Raw genomic sequence first — 27,258 nt, 5'->3', positions numbered from 1 at the left:
GTCCTGCTACCTCCTTTGGCAACTGTCTCTCAATGTCACCTGCTGGTTGTTCCACCACCTTTTGGCCTTGCCCCTTCTTTCTCTTCATGGAGACTGTTCTCATTCAGTTATTAAGCATCCTCCATGCTCTTGCCTTCTATAGACTCCTCAGCCACTTCTTGTTCAACCTTTCAGCAGTCTTAAGCATCCATAGGCACTGTCTGGGCATGCATTATTGTGTCTAATAGCTGCTGTAACAAAATTACTATAAACTGATAGCTTAAAACTGATTCTCATAGTTCTGGAGGCCTGCAATCTGAAACCAATATAGCTGAGCCCCACAATCCCTCAGTGGTTCCAGGGAAGGCTCTATTCTTGCCTCTTCTAGCTTCTGCTGGGTATCAGCCCTCTTTGAAGGGGATATCACTCTGGTCTCTGCGTCCCTGGTCACATTACCTCTTTCCTCCTGTCTTTCTGCAATCACCCCCTCCTTGTGTTTCTTCTACAGGAACACTTACTAGAATTCACTTGGATAATTCTAAATGATCTCTTTGTCTCAGGGGCCTTCATTTAATTACATCTACAAAGTCTCTTTTTCAAAATAAGAAAATACTGCTTCCAGATTAGGATGTGGACTTACCTTTTAGGGGGCCTTTCACTTATTCTAGTGCACTGTTATTATCTGGCTCTCAGCTGCTTTTCAATTTCATTTTAATGTTGTCTTCCTCTGCCTCAGGTGCTGACACTTCAGGGCTGGGTTCTTTTTTTCATCTTCTTTACTGTTTCTCTTTAGATAGTGTGTTTAATTACCATTTATATAAATGACTACTCCACTAGTCTATGTTTAGCTAGACTTCTATTCTTGCTACATATAGCCAGGCTATATAACATCAACACTCAAGTGATTTGGAGGCACTGCAGATTTACCATGTCCACAGTAGAGTTCATCACATTTCTTAGCTGTATCTCTCTCTCCCCTTCACCATCCAAGAAAGGTTTGCTTTTTTCAGAGTTCTATAGCCAGTGAATGACTCCTATCCACTTGAGTCCTTGGCGATTCTTTCATCCTGACTTTCCACACCTAGTTCAACTCAGAAAACCATCAGATAGTTTGGGATCTGCTATTTCTCCTTTTGCTGCCACCATTGTAAACCAGACTGCACCAGGGTTAGTGTTAGCAGTCTCTCAGGCTCATCCTGTACTCTCAGCTCTCATCTAGTTTCCACACAACAAACAGAATTTAAGCCATTTTACTTTGTGACTGAGAATTCCTTATAATGATTTCTTTTGATTTTAATCTAAAGACCTAGATATTTCTTACGGTCTCAGATCCTTTTAAGTACTGGCCATGTTTGCCTTTCCATATCATCTTTTTCTTCTCATCTTCCTTCCGTGTGCTCAGCTGTCTTCTTTGAGTTTCCAAAAGTGTTCTCCTTGATGAGTCTCTGAACAGGCTTTTCCCTGCTCCTCCTCATTGGTAGCTTAGATCCTTAAGTTTGAGTAAAATTGCCCACTCCTAGATTGAATAACCCCCACCTTGAATGTTCAATTAGTCCTTTTTACTTCTCCATTTATTACACAAACTACAATAATTCTTTTTTAAGACAGAATTTTGCTACAGGCTGGCCTAGAACTCATGACCTTCCTCCCTCAGCTTCCTGGGTGCTGGAATTACTGGCATATGCCACCATACCTGACTCATAATTATTTTTACTCATTAATTATTTATTCATTTCCCTTTTGAGAGAATGTAAGTACCACTAGGGAAGGAACTGTGTACATTGCCAAAACAATGAGTATCCTAAATAGACTTAGATTTTAATGAGCAAATGAATTTAGCTAAAAATCTGAGTTGCTAAAATGTAATTTAAAAGGGTCTATTTGGAGCTGGGTAGTGTGGCTCACACTTTTAATCCCTGCATTCAGGAGGCAGAGGCATGCAAATCTCTGTAAGTTTGAGACCAGTCTGGTCTATAGAGTTCCAGGATAGCCAGGGGTACACAGAGAAGCCTTGTCTTTTTTAAATACGGTGTGTGTGTGTGTGTGTGTGTGTGTGTGTGTGTGTGTGTGTGTGTTTGGAATGAGAGAGAGAGTCAGACAGACAGACAGTCTGACTCATTCACTGTGTATCTCTTGCTGGCCTGAAATTTGCTATGTAGAACAGGCTGGTCTTGAACTTGCAGAGATCTGCCTTTGCTACCCCCCTTCCCTGGCCCTGTGCTGGTATTAAAAGCATGCATCACTATGCCAACTCAAAATCCAATTAGCCAGCCTGATTGGAGTAATGAAACTAGAAACTAGAATAACATATGTGCAAGTGTTGGCATGGGCACATGCATACATTTTGACATAGGCTCACGTGCAGCCCAGGCTGGCTTCAAATTTCCCATGTAGCCAAAGTTTATCTTGAATTCCTAATTCTGTCTATTGAATTTACAGATGTATAATAATACTGCACCTAGTTTTGTTTTATGTGGTGCCAGACTGTGTTAGAAAATATAAATCACTTTCATTACTCTTTAGTATACTTTGTTAATAGTAACCCATTCAAAAGTCCTAAATATTCTTCACAGAGAAATTGTGACCAGGGACATGATTCAGGCTATAGCTCCTGAAAGCCAGGGACACTGCTCAGTTAGTAGAGCATTTGCCTGGCATGTAAGAAGCCTGGGTTTGACTCTGTAGTACATTGTAGATGTATGCTTGTGTATATGTGTATATGCATACACTAAATTTGGTTCAGAGAACAGCAGATTTGGGTGTAACTATATTGATCTGGGAATTATACAAGTTCAGGGTGTTGAATTGACAAAGCATGTATTTTTAAACTGCCCTAGATATATTAACAGTCCTGTAGCACATTGTGGCTGGGAACTGAGACCCCTATTTTAAACTCTTGACTGTGGGCATTCAGGTCTTGTGCAACCTTCATGCCCTTGCTTCCTGTGGACAGGGTTGCACACCCTGCATTTACTGTGCTTTTCCAGTTTTATCTGTAATGGCAGTTGCCATTTTCAGTATGCTTCATGTTGATGGTTTGAATGTAATGTGTCTTCCAAAAGGCTTGGTCTCCAACTGGTGTCACTCTTGAGGTAGTTATATCACCAGGATACTAACTTCATCAGTGAATCTATTGTTGAGTTTATTGATTATTGGGCTGTTGGGTCTTAGAGGAAGTCAATCACTAGAAGTATGCCTCTAAAGGTTATTGGTGTTAATCCCTATAGTCCCTAACTTGCTTCTCTCTGTTTCTTGGATGCCATGAGGTAAGCAGCTTTCTTCAACCATCCCTTCTGCATTGATGTTTCCTCTGTGGTGCAGGACTAAAACAGTGGAGTCAATTGGCAGTGGTTGAAACTGTGAGCCAAAATAAATCTTTCCTTTTCTAAGATGTTGGTCAGATATATTGTGACTACATCAAAAACTAGCATATTTCAGATGCAGAGGAAGAATAACTTTATCTTTCTTGGATTTTCATAGTGCAGTACAGACGCAGACAAGATGTGAAATCAATCTTAAGTAGGGTCTAATCTTGAAGCACTCCTCAGGCTGCCCTGCTTCATACTTTCTTGTTACTGCATAGCTACTTAGGAATCAAAGCAGCAGATATTTACTGTGTGGGTGAGGACTCAGGGAGCAGCCTAGCCCTGTGCCTCTGCCTGAGAGTCTCTCGTGAAGTTGCAGGAAGGCTGTTAGCTGGGTCTGTGCTTAGCAAAGTATGATTGTGGGAAGATGGTCTTCCAAGCTCACACAGAAGTGGCTCACTTCCCTGTCACACAGGTAGCTCTATGGCATGACTGACGTCATGGCAGATATTCTGATTCTTTTTTTTTTTTTTCTTTTTGGGTTTTTCGAGATAGGGTTTCCCTGTAGCTTTGGAGCTTGTCTTGAAAACTAGCTCTTGTAGATCATGCTGGCCTCAAACTCACAGAGATCTGCCTGCCTCTGCCTCCCAAGTACTAGGATTAAAGGCATGCACCACTACCACCCAGCGATATTGTGATTCTTAATCCTTATTATGAAACTGAACTTTTTTTTTAATCTCTGACAACTCTGGACATATTTTGTTCATCTCCACTACGTTAGACTTTCACAAGGATTTGCCTTGGTGTGTTGGAAAGGGTCGTGTTAAACAATGCAAACTGACAAAGTAGAATGGCCAGAAGCAGGTCAATGTTGAAGTGTTTGGGTGGTAAACTGGGGAAGGGCTGTGAATAGAACGTTACATAAAACTGGGTTGGAAGTCAGTGATATTAGGGGTAGTGGTCCCACATCACCACGTATCTTCCCCACATTGAAACATCTATGTGCCTTCCAAGGAGATGCCATCTCCAGCAGAATCTTCTGTTCCCAGCCAGCTACTAAACAAAGTTAGGGGCACATTAAGGTACCAGTTCACACTTCCCCAATAGTGTGATTCTTATACTAACACAGAAAGATGGCTTAACTCCTCATTTAGGTGCCCTCCCTGGCCATTTCGCTGTGTGAAACTTCTTAAATTACAGTTGAGGGCCGGAGTGGTAGCTCTTTGGTAGGATATACCCACCATACACTGACCCTGGGTTCACTCTCCAGCTCTGAAAAAAAATTAAATATTGTTGGATAGATTATGTCTAGTTAGTCAGAATATAGCTGTAATAGTACTTTGATTTTAAGCACTCTACATTTATATGGTTGTGTTATACAGTTATATAGATTGTTGCTGTTTGAAAAAATAACTTTGCACTTAGTGGAAGCTGCAGGTTGATTGTAAAGTACAGATCAGTACTGTGAGCACTGAGAACTGCAAGAATTGTTTCTGTGTTTTTCTTTTCTTGAAGTATTTATGTTTAGTTCTACAACCTGATGATACTACAGGAAAATGAACTCAGCTTCTACTACTGTGTGTTTACAGCACAGATGACTTCTATGATCTCAAAATGTATGTGTGTGTCTCCCTCCAGAAAGTAGTCTGCTCTGCAGCAGAAACCAGCTGGGCAGTTTAACTCTGGAACTGTCTACCTAGAAGTAATGTCAGATCCCACAGATTGAGAGCTCAGTCCCAACACACAGCTTCCTTGCTTCAGACACCACTTGAAATTTCTATGACCAACTGACTGTCAGTTGGGATTTCTATTCCCCCATCCTTGGGTTTAGCTTACTGGTCTGCTCACAACTCAGGAAAATACTGATGTTGACTAGCTTAGTCTAAAAGATGTGGGTTTTTTTTTTTAAAGATTTATTTATTTATTATGTACACATTGTGTAGCCTCCATGCCTGCAGGCCAGAAGAAGGCACCAGATCTCATTCCAGATGGTTGTGAGCCACTATGTGGTTGCTGAGAATTGAACTCAGAATCTCCGGAAGAGCAGTCAGTGCTCTTAACCTTTGAGCCAGCTCTCCAGCTCCCTAAAAGATATTTTGTAGAAGACAAATATCACAGTGTTTGGTGTTAAATGCCTGCAATCCTAGAATTGGGGAGGTGGAGTCAAACGATCCAGTGAGTTAGAGATCAGCCTGGTCTACCTAGCCAGTTTCAGACCAACCAGAGATACATAATGAGACACCTATTGCAAAACTGAAGACAACAATAAAGAAATAGATAGCCAAATGAAGATAGGTAGGATTCCCATCCCTGTGGAGCTGGGGTCCCTGCTCCCAGGTCATGAATGATTTCTTAATCACTTTTTTTTCTTCCAGTTTCTCGAGACAGGGTTTCTCTGTAGTTTTGATGCCTGTCCTGGAACTAGCTCTTGTAGACCAGACTGACCTCAAACTCACAGAGATCCACCTGCCTCTGCCTCCCAGTGCTGTGATTATAGGCGTGCACCACCACCGCCTGGCTCCTTATTCACTTTTCTACAAGCTTCCATGTGTTCAGCTCTGCAGAATGCTCCGAACCAATCCTCTTTGGGTTTGTTATAAAGGCTTCATTATAAAAGCATGATTGAAACAGGATGACCCTCTAACAGTGTGACCAGACAGAAAGGGTGTGGTCTAATGCTAGAAAGCTGTTTAGGGAAACCCAGCAGGGCCTGTCTATCCAGATTCTTCTTGGCCTCTGTGCAAGTTTGTCCTCCCAGCTATGGGCAGGACCTCTACTGAAATGGGGTTTATGATCAATCTACAAGATCAGATTTGTTTATGGCCAGCCTGATATAGAAAGAGAGGCAAAGCTCAGAATATATCTTTGTGTTCTATACTTGTCTAGGGGAAGAGAAGTGTTAGTTTCTATGACCTTAAGAGGAGAAAGGGGCAGAAGATGACTGTGGTTTCTGAGGCCTAAAGCATCTCTGCATTACAAGAGACTGTCTGGGGCTGGAGTGCAGCTCTGTGGAAGAATGCTTGCCAATGTGTGCAAGGCCCTGGGTTCTGTCCCCAACACTGGAGAAAGAAGAGATGAATAAAAGATTGTCTTCCACCCTTACTAATACGTTTTCTGACGCTGACTACCCTGCCACCCCCGCCCAATAGGTGTCTTCACAGATGCAACTCCCTGGTGGTGGATTCTCCAGAGATGGAGGCTGGAGCAGCTGTACACCCGAACTAAAACAGGGAAACTAGATAGGTTGTAGACGAGGGGTAATGATGTGTCAGCCACAAGCTGGGCTTGTGCCCAAGTGTGGTCAATAGCTGATCACTTTAGGCAACTGGCAACTTTAGAGGAGAAAGCTGTAGTAGCCACTAAGAATGTGAAAGTGGACCTCTTGGTGCCTTCCCTTTGTTTGGAGAGTCTCTGAGTGGGCACAGTTTGGGGAGAGAGGAATGGGACTTCTCAGACACCATGACTGTGGTAACTGTTATAAAAGAAAACGTTTAGTTGGATAGCTTACATTTTCAGAGGTTTAGTCCATTATCATCATGGTGGGGCATGGCAGCATGCAGGCAGACACAGTGCTGGAGCTGGAGCTTCGAGTTAATACATCCTGACTTGCAGGCAACAGGAAGTAGCTTGAGTATATATGAGACCTCAAAGCCCACCTCCACAGTAGCACACATCTTCCAGCAAGACCATACCTCCTAATAGTGTCACTCCCTTTGGGGAACATTTTCTTCCAGACCACCACACCATTGTGCCCCACTACTCAGTTATTAAGGAGCTATACATCTGTATAATTGGTAACTATGTGATTGATGTCATAACATTTACAAACTAACAGTAGTGTTCATTTTCATTTCAAATTATTGGCCTACAACTTAAGAAGCTTCTGGAAAGATCGGGATTTTTAGATTCAAATTTCCTTAGTCCTTATCTTCACTTTTCGTCTTCTTTTATCTGTTTAGAATCTCCATAATGAATGGATCCAGTGTAGCAGGTACATCACCCAGTGTGAAATGCAAAGAGGACCAAGGGTTAAATGGACATGAGGAAAAGGAAAACCCATTTGCAGAATATATGTGGATGGAGAATGAAGAGGATTTCAATAGACAGGTAAGCAAAGGTCACTGTCCCCGTGAGCTACTGCAATCTTTTACTGTACTTGTAGGAACAGGATGGTTCTTCTAGGGTTGATAAAGGCCTAACACACTCAGAGAATCAGGGGTTCCAGATCTTGGTAGCCAGAGGCATATAGCTCAAGTTAGAATCTATAGCTCTGGGTTCTAAGTCAAGGGCCTGACCCTCAGGACTTAGTGCCATCCTCTGCTCTTAAGCAGCAACAATCAGAGCTAGCCAGGATTATAGCTCCTAAATCCTCCCAAGCCCTCAAGGACCTGTAGTCTCTGCTTCCCTCTTCCCTTCCACCCCACCGTCCTTCATTGCCTCTGCTGCTTGTGTGGAGTTCTTCCCTGCCCTCTTACCTCCACTGACATTGCTGCTACTGTTGTCAAGTAGGGGCTACTACTACAACACTTGCTGACATGCCCTTGTTGCTGTTTGTATATCTCATCCTGGAAAGACATACTAAAATTGTTAAGACAAAAAAATAAAGATTTAAGATGCATTTTTAAAAATTGATAAGACAAAAGATCTATATCAAGGTTTCCAGGCAAGCCACAATTTCTGAATGGTATGAAAAACATCTTGCCTGTGAAATGGCTCTGTTGATAAAAGCAATTGCTGCCTTGACTTACAGCCTGAGTTAAATCTCTAGGACCCACATGGTAGAAGAAGAAAACAAACTCCCATAAGTTGTCCTCTACCTTCACATGTGTGCAGTGACACATTGCACCTCCCTCCAACAATAAATAAATAAGCATAATAAAACATTTTAAGGCTATAATCCCTAATCCTAGTATTGATTGTCATTGGGTGGGTTGGAAGATGCACGTTCACATGCACCTATGCATGTGGAGGTCAGATGCCAATGCTGTGTGTCTTCCTCTAGTAGTCTCCACTTCAGTTTTTTTTTTTAAAAGATTTATTTATTTATTATGTATACAGTATTCTCAGTATTCTGTCTACAGATGGTTGTGAGCCACCATGTGGTTGCTGGGAATTGAACTCAGGACCTTTGGAAGAGCAGGCAGTGCTCTTAACCGCTGAGCCATCTCTCCAGTTCCTCCACTTCAGTTTTTGAAACAGTCTCTCAGTGAATCTGAAGCTGGTGATTGGCTAGACTGGCTGGCCAGTGAGTCCTTAGAGTTCCGTCTCTGCCTCAGGACACTGGGATTACAGGTACATACCACCACACCTAGCTTTTTACATAAATGCTGGGAATCCAAACTCAGGTCCTCAGGTTTGTGCCAAAGCACTTTACCTGCTGAGCCATTTCCCCAGCCCCCTTATTGAGCTCTTTTGGGTGAAAATGTTCACTGAAAAGATGGTCATGGTGGTACATGCCTATAATCCCAGCATTTATAACAAGAAGCAAGGGGATCAGGAGTTCAAGGGTCTATTCAAATAAATAGTTGAACAAGTATGAAGCTTTTAGAATCAGATTGAAATGTCATATTGAGGGGGGAAAGACTAAGACCTATAAATAAGGAAATATCACTTGTTTGAGGTTTCAGAAAGTAGTGGCACATGGTGGTACATACGTGTAATCCCAGCACTGGGAATTAGAGCCAACAAGAACAGTTCAAGGGCAGATTCTGATACCTATCAAGTTTTAGCCTATCTACAGATACCTGACACCCTGATCCAGACAGATAACAACAACAGGAAGTATAACTCAAGGGGCTGAAGAGACAGTTCTACAGTTTTGAGTGCTTGCTGTTCTTGTAGAGGGCAGGACTTAGTTGCCCACGGCCATCTGTAACTCCAGCTCCAGTAGACCTAGTACCTTTCTTCTGGCCTTTTCCTTTGCCTGCACACATGTGCACTCACCCCCCCCCCATTAAAAATAATAAAAATTTTTTTAAAGGAAGGATAACTCAGGAAACTACTTCTTGGAAGAAGAAACACATTAGTTATATTTGTGAATGATTTATATTCATACACAGAAAATTTCAATACTAAAGAGAAAAGAGACTTGTGCTAAGTTGAGGACAAACACCAATTTTTTGTAACTTTTAGGATGTGTTGCCGCTGGTGAGGCATGACATGGAATATGGGAAGATGAAACCACTTAGTTGGGTGTTAGGGATCTTTTACATACATATTCTCTAACTGGAGGTTTGTTTTGTTTTTTGTTTTTCTTTTTCTGTAAGTTCCTATCATTTCCCCATGGGTGTCTAATAGCTAAAGTCAGAACAGGGACAATACTTATTCATGCCTCAGAGTTGAGACTTGGGATCTTTTGTTTGTTTGTTTTTTTCTTTTTTCTTTTATGTTCTTTGTGCTAATTTCCCAACTATTACACAAAGAATACTGCTATAATAAGAGAAATAGATCACATGGCAAAGCCCTAAAAGAAGCAGCTATAGTAAAATTCTTGAACAAGGGAATATGTAAGAGAATGGAGAGCAGGAGTATAGTGGCTTATACCTGAGATCCTGAGACTTGGTAGACCGAGGCAGGGGATTGATGTGAGTTCACAACTAGCCTGAGCTGTATACATACTGAGTTAGTCCAGCCCTGTCAGAGAGAAGTAGAGACTGGATAGAGAAAATAAATGCCAAACATTTCAAACACAAAACTATAAAATCTTAATGGCTTAGAAATACTTTGTAGTTATTTAAGAGCTTCATAACTGTATAATTTATGAGATTTTAAAATGTTTAGGCAATTACACATTTAAGATACTCTTCTTTAGCTGGATAATGGAACATGACTGTGATTCCAGCACTTGGGAGGAACAGGCAGGAGGACCAGAGATTCAAGACCAGCCTCAGCTACATGGAGAGTTCAAGGCCAGCCTGGGATATGTGAAACTGTCTAAAAACAACAGAAACAGTCAAAAACTTGCTATTAGTAACTTTTTCTGAACATATGAGGCACAGTTGAGTGATTTTTTTGTTGTTGTTGTTTGATTTAGCTTATGGAGGTAATGAGCTATGAACCTGTTACCCAGCAAGAAGTGAGAAAGAGATTTGGCAAGTGTGGAGTAGCCAATGAATTCACTGAAATCTGCCAAGTAAACATTGTCTGCAAAGGACTGGAAAATCCTAGATCTTTTTACATCAGTTGGTGACAGTGTTGAGGAAGTATGGAGTAGTTTAAATATTTTGTTCTTGTTTTAAGAGACACTGAATTGTGATGTATATTTTTAATAATGTACCAGAAAGTGTTTTCTGTATCTCTCTAAGGTTCTACAAGTATTTTTCTGCCTTGGAGTTCTTATTACTAGAAAAGTGGATCAGGAGCTAATACTGATTTTGATTTAGTTTTCAGTATCCTAATCTCAGGCCAGTTACACACTTCCCATAAAAGATTTATGAAGACCTGAAGTTTCTGCCATTTTGTTTTTAATTTTTTATGGTTATCAGATCAGTTACTTCTCTGTTGCTGTGGTAAGATTCCATGACCAAAAGCAATTTCATGGAGGAAAGGGTTTATTTCAGCTCACAGTTCTAGGGAGATATAGTCAGTTCGTCATGGCTGGGTTGAACAACGGACAAGCTTTGACAGTAGAAATGAAGCTGGCTGAGCACATGTTATCTCAAATTGGAAGCAGAGAGAAAAAAATAAAAATAAAATGGACTACATTCGTAAATTTCAAAGCCTGCCCCCACTGACATACTTTCTTCCTCAGGACTCGACCTCATAAAGGTTCTGTGATGTCCCTGAACAGCATCACCAACTAGGGACCAAATATTTATAAACATGAACCAATTGGGAACATTTCTCATTAGCTTTCCTGCCATGGTTCTGAGTGAGGACCTCTGAAGAGAAGTGCTGGGGACTCCAGAGGGATCATCCTCTGGAATAGTTCCTCTTAGTCTTACCCCTTTGTTGGTAGGTGGAAGAAGAGCTGCAGGAGCAAGACTTCTTGGACCGCTGCTTCCAGGAGATGCTGGATGAAGAGGACCAGGACTGGTTCATTCCAGCACGAGACTTGCCTCAGGCTGTGGGACACTTACAGCAGCAGTTAAATGGACTATCAGTCAGTGACAGTCATGAATCTGAGGACATTTTGGTAAGAGCCTTCAGTAGTTCTACATGTGACATCCTGAAAGGAATATGATGTTTGGAGTCATAGATGTCTGTGTGGCCCTACACCCTACATCACATCTCTGGGGCCTATCAGCTGACATGTCTTCACCCCTTAAATGGCTTCAGGTTCTGTGAAACTGTAGTCATCAGCCTTCATTTACCCTGATGCTCTCTGCCCTGGGATAAGATTAGAAGTCTTTCTCTTTCACTATCTGTACCTAATGTACTATGGCTCTGCCAGGAAAACTATTGCTATTAGGAGGAACACACTCCTGACAGGCCAGTTTGTACTTCTGTTAAGTCAGAGAAGTGAGTTCCTTGTCTTCTATTGATGTGGCTGGAATTCTGCGAGCACTGTGGTTCCCACATATCTTGTGAGTAGCTGTGGCTTGCAATGAGCCAAGACTCACAAGAACACCAAGGGGCATGGAAAAATGAGAAAAATAGAGGTTCTAGTATCTAAACTGGCTTCATGGAATATTGTTTTCACCATGTTAATCTGTTCAGTGGCTTGAAGTGCTGTTTTGGAATGAATGTCATTCATAGATTCAGGGGAATATCTTGAAATGGAGTGGAAACAGGAGGCAGGAGCCTCTGAGAACAATTCAGCGATAGCATGGGCTGTTAAGACTCTTCCTTCTTCCCTGAGGCTTACCAAGAAGGATACTGTGGTGTGGCTCAGTTGTGGAACACTTGCTTAGCATGTATCAGAACTCAAAAACAAGTTTTAATGATTTGTTATTTTCCTCCCAGTCTTCCCTGTACTTTTATCTCTCTGTAGGGCTAGAGAGTTGAACCTTGTACATGCTAGGCAAGTACTCTATCAATAAGCTTCATCCCTAGCCCGAAAATAAGTTTTAAAGTGTAATAGGATGTGAAAGCAGAAAGATGACCATCAGTATGGGGAGGGATAAGAGGCAGGTATCAGCAGAGTCTATGGAATGCACATGTATAAAATGCTATAGTGAAACTCATTATTTAGTATGCTAAATTAATTTTTTATCATGAAAAAAGTAATAAAAGTACAGCTTGCTTTGAGTTATATTTTCTCTTGATTCTCATTTCAGAGCAAAAGTAACCTGAATCCAGATGCCAAGGAGTTTATTCCAGGAGTGAAGTACTGAACTGTTGGAAGCTTCCAGGACTTGTTTTGTCCCCGTACCTGGGGCCAGCAATGCACAAAAAGGCAGAGCTGAAGGGGGGTGGCAAGGGTGTGCAGCCAGGGCGGGTTGGGTTGGGAAGGTGGTTTAACTGGATACTGTGACTGAGTAACGAATGTGCGAGGTACTACTCTCCAAGCCCTCTGAGCATGGCTCTTCTGTTCTGCTGACTTGTTCAGAGAAGTTTCCCATTTTATTTTATTTTTTGAAGACCTCTTTGGAGTTAAGGAACTGCAGTTGTTTTTTCCCTCGTTAGAAATGTTCTGTCTGCATTCAAGCAAAGTAAGCTGACCAAGGAAAGCAGTATTTAAGAACTATCTTCCCTGCTGTGTATCTACCAGGAGCAGGGCATCTGGAGAGCGTAAGGAATTTACAGCTGAGTGGTAAGAGGGAAAAATAGAACAGGAGATATAAACCAGTTGCAACACTCAGCTTTCCCACCCCTGACATTTCCATGAAGTGGTGAACTAAATGGCAGATAGAGCCCTTGTCTCCTAGCCTGGCTCTGCTCTGCTAAAGAAAACATAGATTGGAAAGTTCTTAGGTGAATGTAACTGGATGGTTGCAAGTTGTACATCAGAAGAGCAGGGCTTGATGGTGGCTGTCATTTGGTTGCTGCTGGCCTGGTGTTGAGCATAGGTGTGTAGCTGCTGTCGCTCATTGTTTACAGGTAAAAGTCACATAGAGTTGCTTTGCCTTCATGATTCTCATGTGGGCTACTCCTGGCCTCTTTCCCTCACAGCTCTAAAAGACACTATTAGCCACAGTCTGAGACGGACCTTTTGTTGGGCTATTGCATCTTGAATCTTCTTGGACAGTTTTGGTTTTGTTTTCCTTAGTCCCATCAATATCTGACTCTTACAGTGTCTTAATTCCCTCAAAGATTTCTGTATTTTTTTTTCAAGGAAATACATTTTTCTAAACACTAGCAAGCTGTTCAGCTCAGTTTGGGTGCTTCTCCTGCCTTACAGAGTGATTCCCAGAAACTAAGCTACTGAGGAGTCCTGCCCGAGAACACAACAGAGCTCCTTGGAGCTGTTAATGGGTATTAATGCTCCCACAAACTAACTTTTTTCATTTCCTCATGGGCCTAGCTAGGTGCACCCTTAGTTCTACCTGTAACTCACTAGGGTTTGGTTGATCTTCTGTTGAACTGAATTCCACTGGGAGCTGCTGCTGTGAGTAGAGGCGAAGGTGGTAATGTTGAGGGGGAAAGGACAAGTGTCCTCTCCTGTTCATACTCCAAGGACAAGGGATTTGGAAAGGCCTGAGACTGCTGTGGCTTGTGTGTGACTGTCACTGTGCTGTGCGTTAGCTCTGGAAGGATCATGTAGCTTCCAGTCTGTCAGCTTCGCATGTGGTTGTGGGCAGAGATTGGGAGGAAAGAACTGGGGTCTGAAAAGTTGAAACATTTCCCTTTTTCATGAGCTGGTTTTCCAGCTTTCCATTTTGTCTTGGTACCAGGAATAGAACCCAGGGTCTCATTTGTGCTAGGTTAGTCCTACCCTTGAGCTGTTCTCAACCCTCCCTTGTTGACTTGTAGACAGCCCCAGCAGTTAAACACAAACTTCCCTGTTTTTCCTATTAAAGTCTCATAGGATGGCATCTTGTGACAGTGGCCTTCTCCCTAGGCCACATGATAGTGACTAGCTCAGGGAACTTGTATGGCCAGACACACATTGACTCCAAAAGCCTCTCCCTCAAGAGACTAGGAACTCCTAGTCCTCTAGGAAGACTCCAGCTTTTAGCTTGGCTTTCCACTTCTAATAAGGAGAAGAAGGGTAAGGGTGGGGCATAAAAAAGATTCTGCCGCAGTTTCCTCAAGGCTTTTGGAGTTCAGAATGCATCAGTATTGCAGGAAGATTCTTGAGAATCTCTATCTGCATATAGTACATCCTCCTCTGAGTACCTGGCTGGGAAGCCTGTGTAAGCCTGAGGAGGTTTTGTTCTATCCTAAAGTTTTACCCTTTGGAAGCCAAGCTGCTAGTTGTGGTCTAAAAGGCCTACCTTCCTTCCTACTTTGCTGGCTCTTTTTACTTGGATGTCAGTCTCTGTTCTTTTGTTGAGGGTGCATTTGGTTAATACTTCTAGAATGCTGTTGTGTATGCCTGGAAACAAGTGCTGGTATGTTGGGTCTACCTCAGAGGCAGCATGCCGACTCCAGGCTTGGGGTACAGCCAATGAGGCTGAGCTTAGTACATGTGGAATGACTTATTCCTATGGCCCAACTCTTCTTTCATCCAATGTTGTGAGGTAGCATAATTGTGCCCCAGACTACAGGCTCAGCCTTAGTTTGCCAACTTAGCAGAAGACTTTTGGGGTTTCATAGGTTCCCCCTTTGGGAATCTATGCAGCAATAGAAAATGTACTTAATAGTTGCTGGTCTGGCTGGCCCCAGTCTTCTTTTATTAGTGACTAAGTTCTAATTGTGATTATTTGACTCTATAACTTTTTTCTTTTGTTGGGGGAGGGATAAGGAACTGCATAAGATATTGTAGAGGTAGGCAAAACCTAGGTACTGTATCTAAGGGTCTGGGGCTAGTTTCTGTCTATAGTGTACCTGACTTTAGGTTATCATATAAGCAAACTAGAATATAGTCTAAAGATTGATCTTTTTTTATTGAACCCAGGTTTTCACATGTGCTATGCAAGCACTACACCAAGCTGCATTCCCGACCTGTGAGAGGCTAGGTCTTGGTAGCATTTGTATTTCCAAAGTCACAAGAACTATGATTGCTTCACTAAGAGTGTAAGGCTAACCATGGCTTTAAAATAAATGTTTTTAGTGAACTATTAGGCATTTTCTATATTATTGTTATGTTAAGGGTTTATTTTGACTTTAGAGAGACTAAGATGCAAGTAAAGAGCTCTGCCAGCTGGCACCTTCAATGAGCCAGGAAAGCGGGGCAGCCAGAGTGAACCTCTTGATTGGGGATATGGTAGATGAGCGTGTGACTGGCTGGCTTCCTGAGTTTGTGTCCTGTTGCTAGAGGGGACAGGCCTCTGCAGTAAGAGTATTGGTATTGCATGCTATTAGTCTAGGTTTATAGAATGTCAAGGATAGGAACTTACAGGTCTGACAAATTTGACTAGAAGTTGGAAGTACCCACTTCTTGGAAAAGGTTATCCCAGCCACTCTCATCTTAGAGAACAGGAATGGGAGGCACTAGTTTTGTCAAGTAGGAAGAGTAGAAAGGATGCTGGTGTGTGAAACAGACCCTGAGTGACCTGTTCATTCACAATTGCCATGAGACTCGTTGTCCCCTAGGATGGCTCAGTGCAGTGGATGTGAGCGCCTCCGAAGTCACCAGACTTAGACATCTTCTAGACTTCCTATGTTTAGTCTCCCACAAGAAGCTGCTGGTGGTGATGGGAACAGAGAAGGAATCTGCCCAGGCAAACATTAGACTGCATACTACCCTGCCGTCATCATCCAACACACTGCTGGACCCCAGAAATTTCCATTTCCTGGGAGTTGGGACTAGAACATAAGACACACTGCTCTCTTCAAGATGTCAAGCTTAAGAGCCACACTTCTCCTGTTCTTGGGGAACAGGAGGAAATTGAAAGGACCAAAGGACAGATATGCTTTTTTTTTTTTTTAATGTAAAAGCCTTCCTACATTTTTGTTGCTAAAAGTATAATTTAAATGGAAGATTTGATGAACTTTCCTCCCAAATTTACCTTATACCTTTTCTTTAAAATGAATAAACAATAAAAATTCCAGGTTACTTAATACTATAAAGATTTTTTTTTTTTTTTTTTTTTTGGTTCTTAAGATCAAACTCAGGACCTCACAGCTAGGCAGCATCCTGTTATTGAGGCTGTCCTTACCCCTGGGATACTAAAAGCATTTTGAATTATAATCTTGCTCTGTGGTCCAGACTAGACTTGAACCTCTGTTCCTCCTGCCTCAGCCTCTCCAGTGCTAAGATTATAGGTGTGGACCACCTGGCTGTCCTAAATATCTTAATATTGTACTGTTACTAAATTGTTTTTTGGTGCAAGGGTAAAGTGGAAGATTTCGTGCATGGCTGGGGAAGTGTTCCAACACTAAACTACATCCCTTGACTATAAAATGTCTTTCCTGTAAAGTGGTATCATGTTTCACTCTATCAACATATAAAAAGAGAATTTTGTCCTGCCAATTGTGAACCTTCAAAAATATTTAACAGCAGGTTGTGAGTGGTACTCATCTTTAATCCCAGGACATGGAAAGAGGCAGAGGCAGGTAAATCTCTAGTTTGAGGCAAGTTCAGACTACCCGGGTCTACATGAGACTGTCTATAAAAGTTAATAAACTAGTGCTTGAAAAGTGGAAACAAGACCCCTAAAACAGCTTTGAGCTGGGGTAGTTCACTAGTAATGCCTATTATACAAATCAGGAACTCACTGGGTTGTGTCCAAGTCACTGAGTTTAGGAACTTTTAGTGCTGGAGCAACCACCATATTCACTTCTCCCAGTAAGCTTTCATACGCTGGTCCCCAGACCCTGGTGTGGATAATACACCTTTTCTGGACATTTCATGTCAATGGACTCAAACAGAATATGGTCTCTTAATTTGGCACTTTTTTTAACATGTTTTTTCAGTGTTGAGCAGTTTCCTATTGAGTACGCTGCACTTTGTCAGAGAGCGCCTTAAGGTTGGGTTTTAGCCTCCTCAGCTCCATTGGCTCTCCACCTCCACTTTGGCAAGTCCTCTGTGTGCCGTAGGAGCCTCGGCCACTGCAGATTCCTATGATCCTCAACCTTCCGCAAAACATTGTGCTGTCTACTGCAGCTCAGAACCTTTGAAGCATCTGAGGCCCATTTCATAACGAGCACAAGTGGACAGGGAATGAAACTACATAGTGTTTCACTCAGAATCAATGCTGAAGACTGCAGCTTTCTAGTCATGTCCATGGGTATTAGAGTTGTACTAACTCTGCTGGACTCCTGTGTGATGGTGATGTACATAGGAGGGAGGGCCAGAGTGATGGAGCAGCCAGTGGAGCAAAGCAGCCTGATGATGCCCAGGCTGCCTAGCACCTCCAAGTAAACCTAGGCCCAGACTCTGGACCCTTGTCCCTGTTGCAAATGTTTAAAAGCTTGTTGCTCACAGGGCTTTTCAAATCTAAAAACAAGCTGGAGAGGTGGCTCAGCAGTTAAGAGAGAGCATGACTTCTCCTGGTTCAATTCCCAGTGCCCACATTGAAGCTTACAACCATCTGAAACTCCAGTCAGAGACAGGATCTGATTTTTTTTTTCCTGGTCCCTGCAGGCACACACTGTGTACACAAATGCAGGTAGAACACCCAAACATAAAATTAACAACAAAACCCTAAAAAGTTTTCCTAAAAACACCAAAAATGGGGGGGGTACTTAAAATTTTTGCTTTGTAAATCAAATGACATCTGTATAAAAACTCAACAAATGAGAATAAATGCACTTGCTGAGGAAGCACCTTCCTGGCTAAACCTGGCTCCCTCCTTTCATGTGTATTGACAGTTGTACTGTGCAGGAGTTAGAGAGAGGGGAAATAGAACCCAGAGGTTAAACACTAGCATTGTTGCACATCCAGACCTGGTTAATCTTAGGTGCCAACGGGTACTGGGAATGACAGCGGTGTCTCTGAGCAAGAGTATCTTCCTGGAAGGATTAGCTTCAGGAGAAAGACCTTCCCCACAGGGCTGGCAGCAGCAGCAGCCTTCCTACAAAGGTCTGAGAGGGAAGTGCACCACTGTAACCACAGCCAGGTGAGCAGCAGTGAGAAGCAGGCAGGCCACTGAGTTAAGCAGTACTTACTTGACCTATAGGGAGGGGCCTATAGGGATTTATTCAGACTAAAAAACAATAAAATGCCCTGTGTGCCTACAGCTACCAAATCCAAAGTTAAATAAAAATTGAGACTAGAATCGTACTGTTCCTCCACGTCCTACTGGGAACCTTGGGAGAGGGTGTGATGGATCTTGGGTCATTCCCCAGGAAGTAGGCATGGAGACAGATTAGTTCCATCATAAGGCATTGTAATTCTGCCAGGAGGAACTTGGGTCCCAGCTCCTGGCAGTCAAAAGTATGTGGTGTGGAAATGGGAGGTGCAGGGCCATCATATGCTTAAAAGCCTGGTGGATGCACATAAACCAGCAAGTATCTGAATCTGCTAGGAACCTGCTGGAAGTGTTGAGGGCATAACAGCATATGCTGAACGTGATACAGAGCATCCTACTGGGGAGGGGGTAAAGTGCATTTATTTGATTCCATGTGTTTTTAACAAAGAAAAATCTCCCTTCTAACATTCAGTGTCAGCTGGATGGCGAGGAGGTACAGCCCCTAGAAGGTATGGGAATAGAAGGCAACGGCATTGATACTGTAGTCCATGGGAAGGTGGTATCCAATGTGCCTGGCTCCCAGGCTGGCACCCCCCAGTGCAGAAGAGTATCGTAGCTTCATCAGGGTGAAGCTGGAAAAGGAGTTCTGAGCCTGCAGCTCTCGGCCCTGGGTCAGCGCCAGGAGAAAGCCTGGAAGAAAACACAGAAGAGAACAAAAACTGAATCTTCAGTGGAGATGCTAGAGACCACATTCCTAACACAGAGGCACCATGATGCTGTGGGTCCTGGAACTAGCAGCCCAAGGAACCCATATTCCTCAACTACAGAGTATGCAACAATACCCACAACTTCTTGGTGCCAGAATCTAGTAGGGCTCCTTGAGCTGTTTCAGAATCTAATGAAACCCTGAAACTGGCTGAACTGAGGCTGCCATGCTAAAGTCCTTATGGCCAGAATGGTATCTAAGGGTGCTACCACATGTTATCATACACTGGTCTAAGCCCTATGGGGCTGGAGAGATGGCTCAGTGGTTAAGGGTATTTGCTGCTCTTCAGAGAACCTGGGTTCAGTACCTAGCACCCACATGGTGGCTCACAATACCTGTAACTCCAGTTCTTCTACCCTCCTTGGGCACTGCACACCCATGGTGCACAGACATACATACTAGCAAAAATACCCACAAAACATAAAAGTAAATAAATCTTTAAAAGTGATTAAATATATCATTGGGAATAAAACATCTTTTTGCCACCTCAAGAGCTTGAGCTATACAGTAGAGAACAGGTTTATTAGCAAGCACACACCCCAGGAGAAAAGAATGGGAGCCAGATGAGAATAAAGGACCCAACTTCACCCTCCTTTCCAGCTGTACCCTTTGTCTTCATCCACACCTGCCCACCCAGACTCACCTTCCTTCAGCAGCTCCCAGCTCTTCCACACTGAGCCCACACACACAATGGGGAGGCCAAGCTTCCCTTGGAACAAGACCTGAGAAGGCAGAAAATGGAACATTGCAGGCAGACTATAACCCTAAACCTTGCCAGAGCCTCAGGGATATTTCCTCAGACCAGCTTCTGTCCAAGACACTCTCCCTCTGGTAGGGAAACTGAACATGGACTCAAGCAAAAAAGGGGGACGGGGGAGGAAAACAGAAGTCACGAAAGTGAGGCAGAGAAGAGGAAAGGAATGGTCAAATGGAGGACAGCACCACATGAACCAGTCTACATATTCAGAGGCATCAAAGCAAAAAGACTATGATGGAGCAGTCTTACCACCCCAGGCCAAGGGTCAGACCCTGTCCAGCTGCCACCCACCATTGTGTCTTGCCTCAACTCACCGGGTCAATCTCTGGCAAAACTGCTACGATGTGTCTGCCCAGCATCTCCCCAGCCTTCCTGAAGATGTACCGAGAAAGGGGATCCCCCTGCTGTGCGCCTGAGGCAGGGAGAAAAAGGCTGGAGAATACAGGAAGCAGGCTACTCTAGCCACTCCATTAGATAAGGCAGCAAGCTCAGGCCAAGACTATGTTAGGATGGATGCCCACATTGGTAAAGCAAGCTTCTTCCCACCATTCCAGATACCTCCCAGTGTCCTACTGGAAGCAGCTTACTAAGCTTTGAGAAGAGCCTCCTCCACCCCACCAGTGCAGTAGGACCAGACTCCAGTGAACTATTAAACTACATTACTGTGTCTGTTCCTGTGAGTCTATAAGCCCTGTGGACAAGGGACCCTATCTGAGAAGACCAGTGATACTCCTGTTGGTAACCAGCACTTTCAGCAGTGTGCTGATGGTTAGTCCCATTCTGGCTGATGTTTTGAGCCTTAGTCCTGAGATAACACAAGTAGGGTGTCCTGGTACTAAGGAAGCACCTTAGAGGAGCAGACCTCACAGTGAAAAAGGCAATGTGTGACATGCAGACTTTTCCCAAAGCCAACACAAGCTGCCTGAACTTTCCAATCCCTGCCAACAGTCAGTACTACTTCAAGTTCTCAAACCAAGGTCTTCAGATTGTAGCAGTCACATGGCCACCCGGGAGATAAACAGGCAATCCAGTGCTGTCTGGTCCACCTTCACCCTATTAACCACCAAGCAAGTTGAACTACAGACTCCAAGTTACTTGTAGAGACAGCCACCAGTACATAGGCCAGCCTTAAACATGCATGACCCACCATTAGACATGCTTTTGGATAACCAAGCTACAAACAAGCTGGCATTTGCAGTACCTTCTGCAATTTTCTGGCAAAACCCAGCAAACCTGGATTTATCAAAATCCCTATACAAATGGGTGAGGATTCCTAGCCGATCTGGCACCTGAGGAATACAAGAGGAGACACAGTCATAAACACAAAACTCATAGTCTGTCACCCAGAGTGGCTTTCCCAGTGTCTCTATTAGAATGACCAAAATATTCTGGAACTTTTTTATAAGCTTTAAAAATTAGAGGAATTTGAGATTTATCATTTGAGTAATTTTGTTTTCCTCAAGATCAAAATCACTGAAAAACTCTTGAAAAGACTATTTTAGTTAAAGATCAGTCCCTTATAGTCCTACACACAGTAGCAAACCAAAGATTCTGAGACGTACTGCAACCAAGGAATTCATTGCCCAAACTGTCTTCCACTACCGACAACCTAACAGGTCACCCCTTTGAGTCCCCAAGTATGCAGAGATTCTCCAGAGTACATTTTAGTGGGAGTGGGATAAATGTGAGCAACCACGAAAACATTACTAAGTGTTTTATACACTTGTCTCATTTGGCTTTAAATGTTTGCAAAAATGCTAAAATTCCTAAGAGGAAATGATGTGGGATGTCCTTCTGTATATGTGTTGCTTTTATTGGTTGATAAATAAAGCTATTTCGGCCAATGGCTTAGAGTAAAGTCAGGTGGGAAATCCAAATAGAGATAGAGTAGGCAGAGTCAAGGGGATGCCAAGTAGTCACAGGAGAAAGATGCCAGAACATGACCAGTAAGCCACAGCCTCGTGGTAATATACAGATTAATAGAAAGTGGTTAATTTAATATGTAAGAGCTAGCTAGGAATATGCCTGAGCCATAGGCCAAACAGTGTTATAATTATATAGTTTCTGTGTGATTATTCAGGTCTGAGCAGCTGGGAAACAAAAGTGCAGTCTCTGTTTGCAAGGAACTGCAGCCACACTGGTCTGAACACATGCCACACTACTCTGAATCCTGTCCTTATCCACCACTTTCCCACCATGCTGTCCTGGTCCACCTGGAAACCCCATCCCCTTCTGCGGCTTCTCCCGTGGGTTCCTCAGTGTCCTACATTAGGTGCACATGACTGTGGGGTAGGCAGTACCTGGAAATAGTTGAACATGGCCTGCTTGACATAGCCAATATCATGAGGAGCTGCCTCCAGGTTGTCAATGGAGTCAAACACGATTTTCACAGCTTGGTGTGCAATCCAGTAGGCTTCCGGGAGCAGAGGGAAAGAAGACAGCTGCCAGTCACTGGCCATCTCCTCACCAAGAAGGACTCTCAAGCCCAAGATTAGTCAGTGGTTCCCAGTAGGGAGGGAGGCTTAATCAAACTACCTGACAGACCCAGGCCAGGGAAAGCTGGTAGGAAGACTGAGTACACCTGTCACACTGGCACCCATTCAAAGACAAGGGTGGTAAGCTGTCACACACAGCTGCAGTCACAGCACGAGCTGGACCCAAAAGCCACCCAAGAGATATATACACGCTGCCCCAAAAGTAGTGTCGGTGGGAAGTATGTCCTGTCCAGATCCCTTTCCCACTGGCAGAGAGTCTCTGGACACCTATGGCCTTAACCTTCAGTTTGAATCCTTCTCTTAGGTCTCCAAAAGTCAACAGAAGTAGGCTGCACCACCATGCCATAAACTGAACCTTGGGTATGAGAGGCTACTAAAGAGAAAGATGGTGATTCTGGGATTCTCCCAACACTATCCTGTACTCAGAAACACGTTTAGGAGCTATTTAGGGATACATGCTTAGGTTTGGGGACCAAGAGGGCAGGAAAGGGGAGAGGAGTCGCAGGAAGGGGTATGTCCAGGCCCTATGCTCACCCGAGCCTTCGTCTCCCATCATATGACCCCAGCCACCGCAGCCACTCTCAGAGCCATCGGGGTTGATAAGCCTGCAGTTGGAGCCTGTTCCCGCGATGAGCACGATCCCACCTGGGGAGAAGTCATGGGAGCTCAGTGTGGACAAGGGCCCGCACAGAGCAGCAGCTTCCCACTGCAAAAGATAGGACAGAAACAAGCCCTACAGTGAAGGATCACCACCCAACCTCCCAGAGCAAGCAGCCCACCTGCTTCCTGTCCAGGGGATGGAGGAAGAATACAAGTCTACATCGCTTCAAGGGAACATGGCTCCCTGCCAACCAGACTTCAAATATCTTGGCTTTATTGAGTACCCAATGCCAGACACTACAGCAGACCTGTTCTTACAGTGACGATCAGCACCCTAAATCATACAGGCAGCCACTCCCACTTCTACAAAAGTGAAACCCTTCCACAACTTCTCAAAGATGGGAGAGCTATCAAATCAGAGCCTAGGCCCGTTTCATTTTTGAGATGGTCTCATAAGGTGACCCTGGCTGACTTAGGATTTTTTATGTAGAACAGGCTGGCCTTGAACTTACAGTGATCTGCCTGCTTCTGTCTCCTGAGAGCTGGTGTAAAGGGTGTTCACTGGCATGCCTTGTGAGACTCAGTTATATACCAGCACACTACCATACCCAGAGTCCCACACTTTCTCCTCAGTACCACCAGCTCCTGTCCCCCACCCAAAGATTCCACTTCCTACCCAGACACTTAACCTGCCCTCCTTCCTCCTCTATCTCTGGTCCCTGGTCTAGCAAGGGTATAATATGCTCAGGAAAGGACAGTTGGGAGATAATAATAGAGGCTGCCTTGCAGATATCTGTAAGAGAAGTTTTGCTAGTTAAAAGTAAAGAGCTTCCCCCATAAGAAAGCTCATTCTCAGCTCCCACGCCTCCTTCACGTTCTCACCATCCGGTGTAGCTGTGGCGATGGAACCCGCTGCATCAGTGGTGATTATGTAACTTTCACTCAAGTAGGGAAATCGGCCCCTCAACTCCTCTATCAGGAGCCTCACTGCATCCTCCTGCTCCCCACCACTCAGGGACAGGCCCTAGGCCACAAGAGAGAGGAACACGCTGAGCAGATTTTTCTTAACCCTTCTCCTTCTAACACCCAGCTAGCCATACCGTGCTCATCCGATCTAGCCCCTCCACCCACAGCAAACCCTTAGAAGGTCATGCCTGCAGGAACAGCCTGGCCTAGGAAAGGGTGGAGGAAAGGAAGACACAGGCAAAGGAGCAAGGTGAGGGGATATGGAGAAAGCAGCTTGGCTTGACATACATGGGGTCTGGCTGTGCCTGCACATCTCCCTTGCATATCTGGGAAGTAGCCAGAGTCACAGCAACCTGGGAGGAAGAAGAGCTAACATTTAAAGAGCCCTCTAGACTACAGGGAGCTGACCATTTTGGAATAAATCACATTATCTCACTTTCCCAGAAAAGTCCTAGTAAATGTATTTGCAAAATGAGGAAACGAGGCTGAGAGAAAGTAACTGACTTAAGGGACACTATACTGAGTGGCAGAGCTGAGATTCAAATCAAGGCACCAATGGATATCTAGAGCCCCATGCTCTTAAAAAAACATTCTCAGCTTACAGATGATCACTGAAGCCACAAGAATGGGCAGGATCGAGGGCCCTGGCCCTGGCGACCTTTCCCTCTCACCAGGCTCTAGAATCCCACTGGCCACCTGCGTCAGCACTGCTAATGGCCCCTGCTCCAGCCAACTCACCAGGCTTCGAAGGGGGACCAGAGGATCCACTCCAGCCTTCTGTTTGGCCATGTTCACCATCTCGTTGATCCTCTCCACACACTTGTCTGTGCCAATCAGCTGGCCCCCACAGGGAAGGAGGAGTTAAAAAGGCTTGCAGGACCTGTGCTGCCCTTACCAGCTACTATGGGGCCCAGCCACCACCTCAACAGGAGTTACAGCACAATAGATAAGAGCCAAGCCCTCTGGTCCCCTCAAGATGGCGGTTTACCCAGTGGTTTGTGCTCAGTCCATCTGCTTCTGACAGGATCTGCCCATTCTCGGAAAGTAAAAGGACTTTGGACCGTGTGCCTCCCCTATAAAACACAAGTGGGAGGGCTCAGTCCTGCTAAAACTGCAGACAGAGAGAGCCAAGCTTGCACAGTAGCCTCTTAAGAGTCTAGAGTAGAGACAGCTTCAGCAAACTCAACCTCTGTCCCCAAACCTACTTGTTCAGTGTCTACTGCACTCTGGAAAGGGAAATGTGGCCTTTCTCACGTTTCTCTGGCAGGTCTTACTTCCCCTGCAGGATACCACTTACTCATCACTTAGACCTTACAACTTGTCTGATGTGGGCTTCTCCAAGACACACTGATAAGCCCTAGCTAGCAAGGGCTGCTCTGAATTAAGAGTGTATCATTTCATGTCTGCCTCTCATTGTGAGCACCACTAGGTGAAGCTCCAGAGTGATTTCCTATCTTCCTAACCTGGCCAAGGCGACATATGGGAAATGCATGAGAGGAGAAAAGCAGGCCTCTGCTCCTCACAACGGCCAAGAGCCACTTTAGAAACCCTTCTCCTGCCACCAGGTCTTTAAGACACTTATAAGAAATGGTCACCAGGCAGGGAGAAATTCATACAGACTTCAGCAACTAAACCCTTTGGAGTTAAATTCGTGGGGTAAGTGGTATGGAGGAAGAGTGACATTTGAAAGGGCAATGCCCTACTGACCAGCACTTTTTAAAATGTAACAGTCAAGACTCGATGATTCAACTAAAGAGGACATCAAGTTCTGAGGGGATATTAATGCATGAGACAGCAGACTAAGAATCCAAAATCACCCCTTGACAAGTTAGGGAAAATTAAGCTCTACCTTCCAGATGACTATAACAAGGTTAGGTGCAAACTCCTACAATGTGCTGAGGGTTTTTCCTTGTTTGTTTTTAATGTGTCACACACACACACACAGCCAGAAGACATCCATCCACCTTAGCAATCCAGAGAGACTTCAGGGTAAGTCAGCAGTGAGCTGCTAGGACGGCAGACCCTCCTCCTGGCACATCCTGGTTTGACACACCCTGATACACAAATTGCTTGTCACGAGCAGGGGCCAGGGCAAACCACCATCTTGCTCTCCCTTGTCTTTGCTTTACACATGTGGCAACTGAGGCCCAAAGCGGGCACACTTCTCACCCAAAGCTATGCCCGGCAGAGCTACCTCCCAAAGTCCAACAGACCAGGTTCTGAACAGGAGAATAAGGTAACCAAGGGCCTTCGGGACTGACAGCAGTGGACGGTCTCGGTCACTAGGACAAGGCAGTGTTCTGGTGGCAGCTGCTCAACTCCCGGGTTCCCTTGGGTATAAATCTCAGTCTGGGCTTCCGCCTCTTCCCCACGATCACCCGCGACCGACAACTTCCCACCTGACCCCAGCTCTGCACAAGTCTCCCAGGTTTAGACGAGAGCCCTGAGACGGAGCGGAGGTGGCAGCCGGGAGGGGCGTGGTCGCGCAGTGGAATACAAAGGTACCGGGTGTGGAGCAGGCCGCCGCCCCCTGACCCGCTCCCTGACAGACGGCTCTGCCCGTCCAGCGCTCACCCTTCCACGCCGCCATAAAGCGCGGCCATGCTAGCTCTGCCACCACAGATCGCTCTGTTGCAAACCCGCTCTCGGTCGGTGGAGTCTCTCCTACCGCCGCAAAGGCCCCCCCTCCCCGGCACGTGACCACCGCGCGCAGGCGCGGGTGCGGACGGTGCCGCCTCTCTCGCCAAGGCTGGGCCCCTCCCGGCCCTTTCCGGTTCTTTCCAGCCCATTCTTTTCCTGCCCTGTGCTTCCACTCTGAGGCAGAGCCGCAACCGAGAAGCCTGGGAAAGTGAACGAGGCAAGGCTGCAACCAGGTCACAACCGCGCGGTTAATTATGGGGCGCGCAGTCGCAGTCGCAAGCCGAGGCCTTCTCAGAGTCTGGCGGAAATGCTCGAGGGCCAGGCCGGTAGTCAAGGTTTAGTCCCAGCCACTCAAGTGCAGCCCTGGAACACAATGCTGGCTCGGCCTGCTAAAAGCTGGCATTCATAGACCTTATGTAACCTTCTGGCCACCACTTGCTCCCCTATTCTAAAATGTGCAATGGAAGGGAAGGAGGAAGATGCCATCAGGTCTGACAGAAGAGTGGCTCCTGTGTGCTACCTCAGGCTCCTGCAGGTGGCTTTAGGCCTGCTAGGAGCAGGTTCGATGGCCAGGAGGGCTGTCTGCTGCCCGTAAAAACATTTCTTTGAGACATCCATAGGGCTAGCCTGC

General features: G+C 44.8%; 2 protein-coding genes across 7 annotated transcripts in view; one reads left to right on the top strand and one right to left on the bottom strand.

The window, feature by feature from the left end:
• The window catches only part of Paip2b (poly(A) binding protein interacting protein 2B), a 37,536-nt gene extending 19,484 nt beyond the window's left edge, over window positions 1-18,052 (top strand). For all 4 annotated transcript variants that reach the window (XM_005369815.3, XM_013354708.2, XM_013354707.2 and 1 more), the window contains 3 exons: window positions 7,244-7,391; window positions 11,242-11,418; window positions 12,503-18,052. In XM_005369815.3, the coding sequence (XP_005369872.1) occupies window positions 7,254-7,391; window positions 11,242-11,418; window positions 12,503-12,559 (372 nt within the window). In that variant the 5' untranslated portion in view covers window positions 7,244-7,253 and the 3' untranslated portion in view covers window positions 12,560-18,052. The remainder of the gene's footprint in view (window positions 1-7,243; window positions 7,392-11,241; window positions 11,419-12,502) is intronic.
• Window positions 18,053-18,805: 753 nt separating this feature from the next.
• Nagk (N-acetylglucosamine kinase) lies at window positions 18,806-26,734 on the bottom strand. Of its 3 annotated transcripts, XM_005369814.2 has the most exons (10): window positions 26,562-26,732; window positions 24,976-25,060; window positions 24,726-24,824; window positions 23,904-24,045; window positions 22,956-23,066; window positions 22,227-22,339; window positions 21,128-21,215; window positions 20,241-20,338; window positions 19,813-19,891; window positions 18,806-19,093 (listed from the first exon to the last, which is right to left on the bottom strand). In XM_005369814.2, exons 1-10 carry the CDS (start codon window positions 26,588-26,590, stop codon window positions 18,906-18,908), a joined length of 1,032 nt encoding a protein of 343 aa, XP_005369871.1. In that variant the 5' UTR covers window positions 26,591-26,732; the 3' UTR covers window positions 18,806-18,905. The 3 variants fall into 3 exon arrangements, with proteins under 3 accessions (XP_005369871.1, XP_013210164.1, XP_013210165.1); XM_013354710.2 differs by lacking the exon at window positions 23,904-24,045 and having other exon boundaries at window positions 22,956-23,127; window positions 26,562-26,734; XM_013354711.2 differs by lacking the exon at window positions 24,976-25,060.
• Window positions 26,735-27,258: the final 524 nt, after the last annotated feature.

The sequence above is a fragment of the Microtus ochrogaster genome, unplaced genomic scaffold (genome assembly GCF_000317375.1).
Source record: "Microtus ochrogaster isolate Prairie Vole_2 unplaced genomic scaffold, MicOch1.0 UNK62, whole genome shotgun sequence".
In the NCBI taxonomy this organism is placed as follows: domain Eukaryota; kingdom Metazoa; phylum Chordata; class Mammalia; order Rodentia; family Cricetidae; genus Microtus; species Microtus ochrogaster.
Note: the sequence above shows the minus strand (reverse complement) of the source record. Positions and strands in the feature narration are given on the sequence as shown.

What these genes read in the sequence shown, in the direction of transcription:
- Nagk (XM_005369814.2), bottom strand. Translation starts at nt 26,590, where the DNA reads ATGGCCGCGCTTTATGGCGGCGTGGAAGG. An exon ending in TTGCCAGAAAATTGCAGAAG is followed by an intron (nt 20,339 to 21,127) that starts GTACTGCAAATG and finishes TCCCTGCCTCAG; the next exon opens with GCGCACAGCAGGGGGATCCC. An exon ending in TTTTGCCAGAGATTGACCCG is followed by an intron (nt 19,892 to 20,240) that starts GTGAGTTGAGGC and finishes CTGCCTTCTCAG; the next exon opens with GTCTTGTTCCAAGGGAAGCT.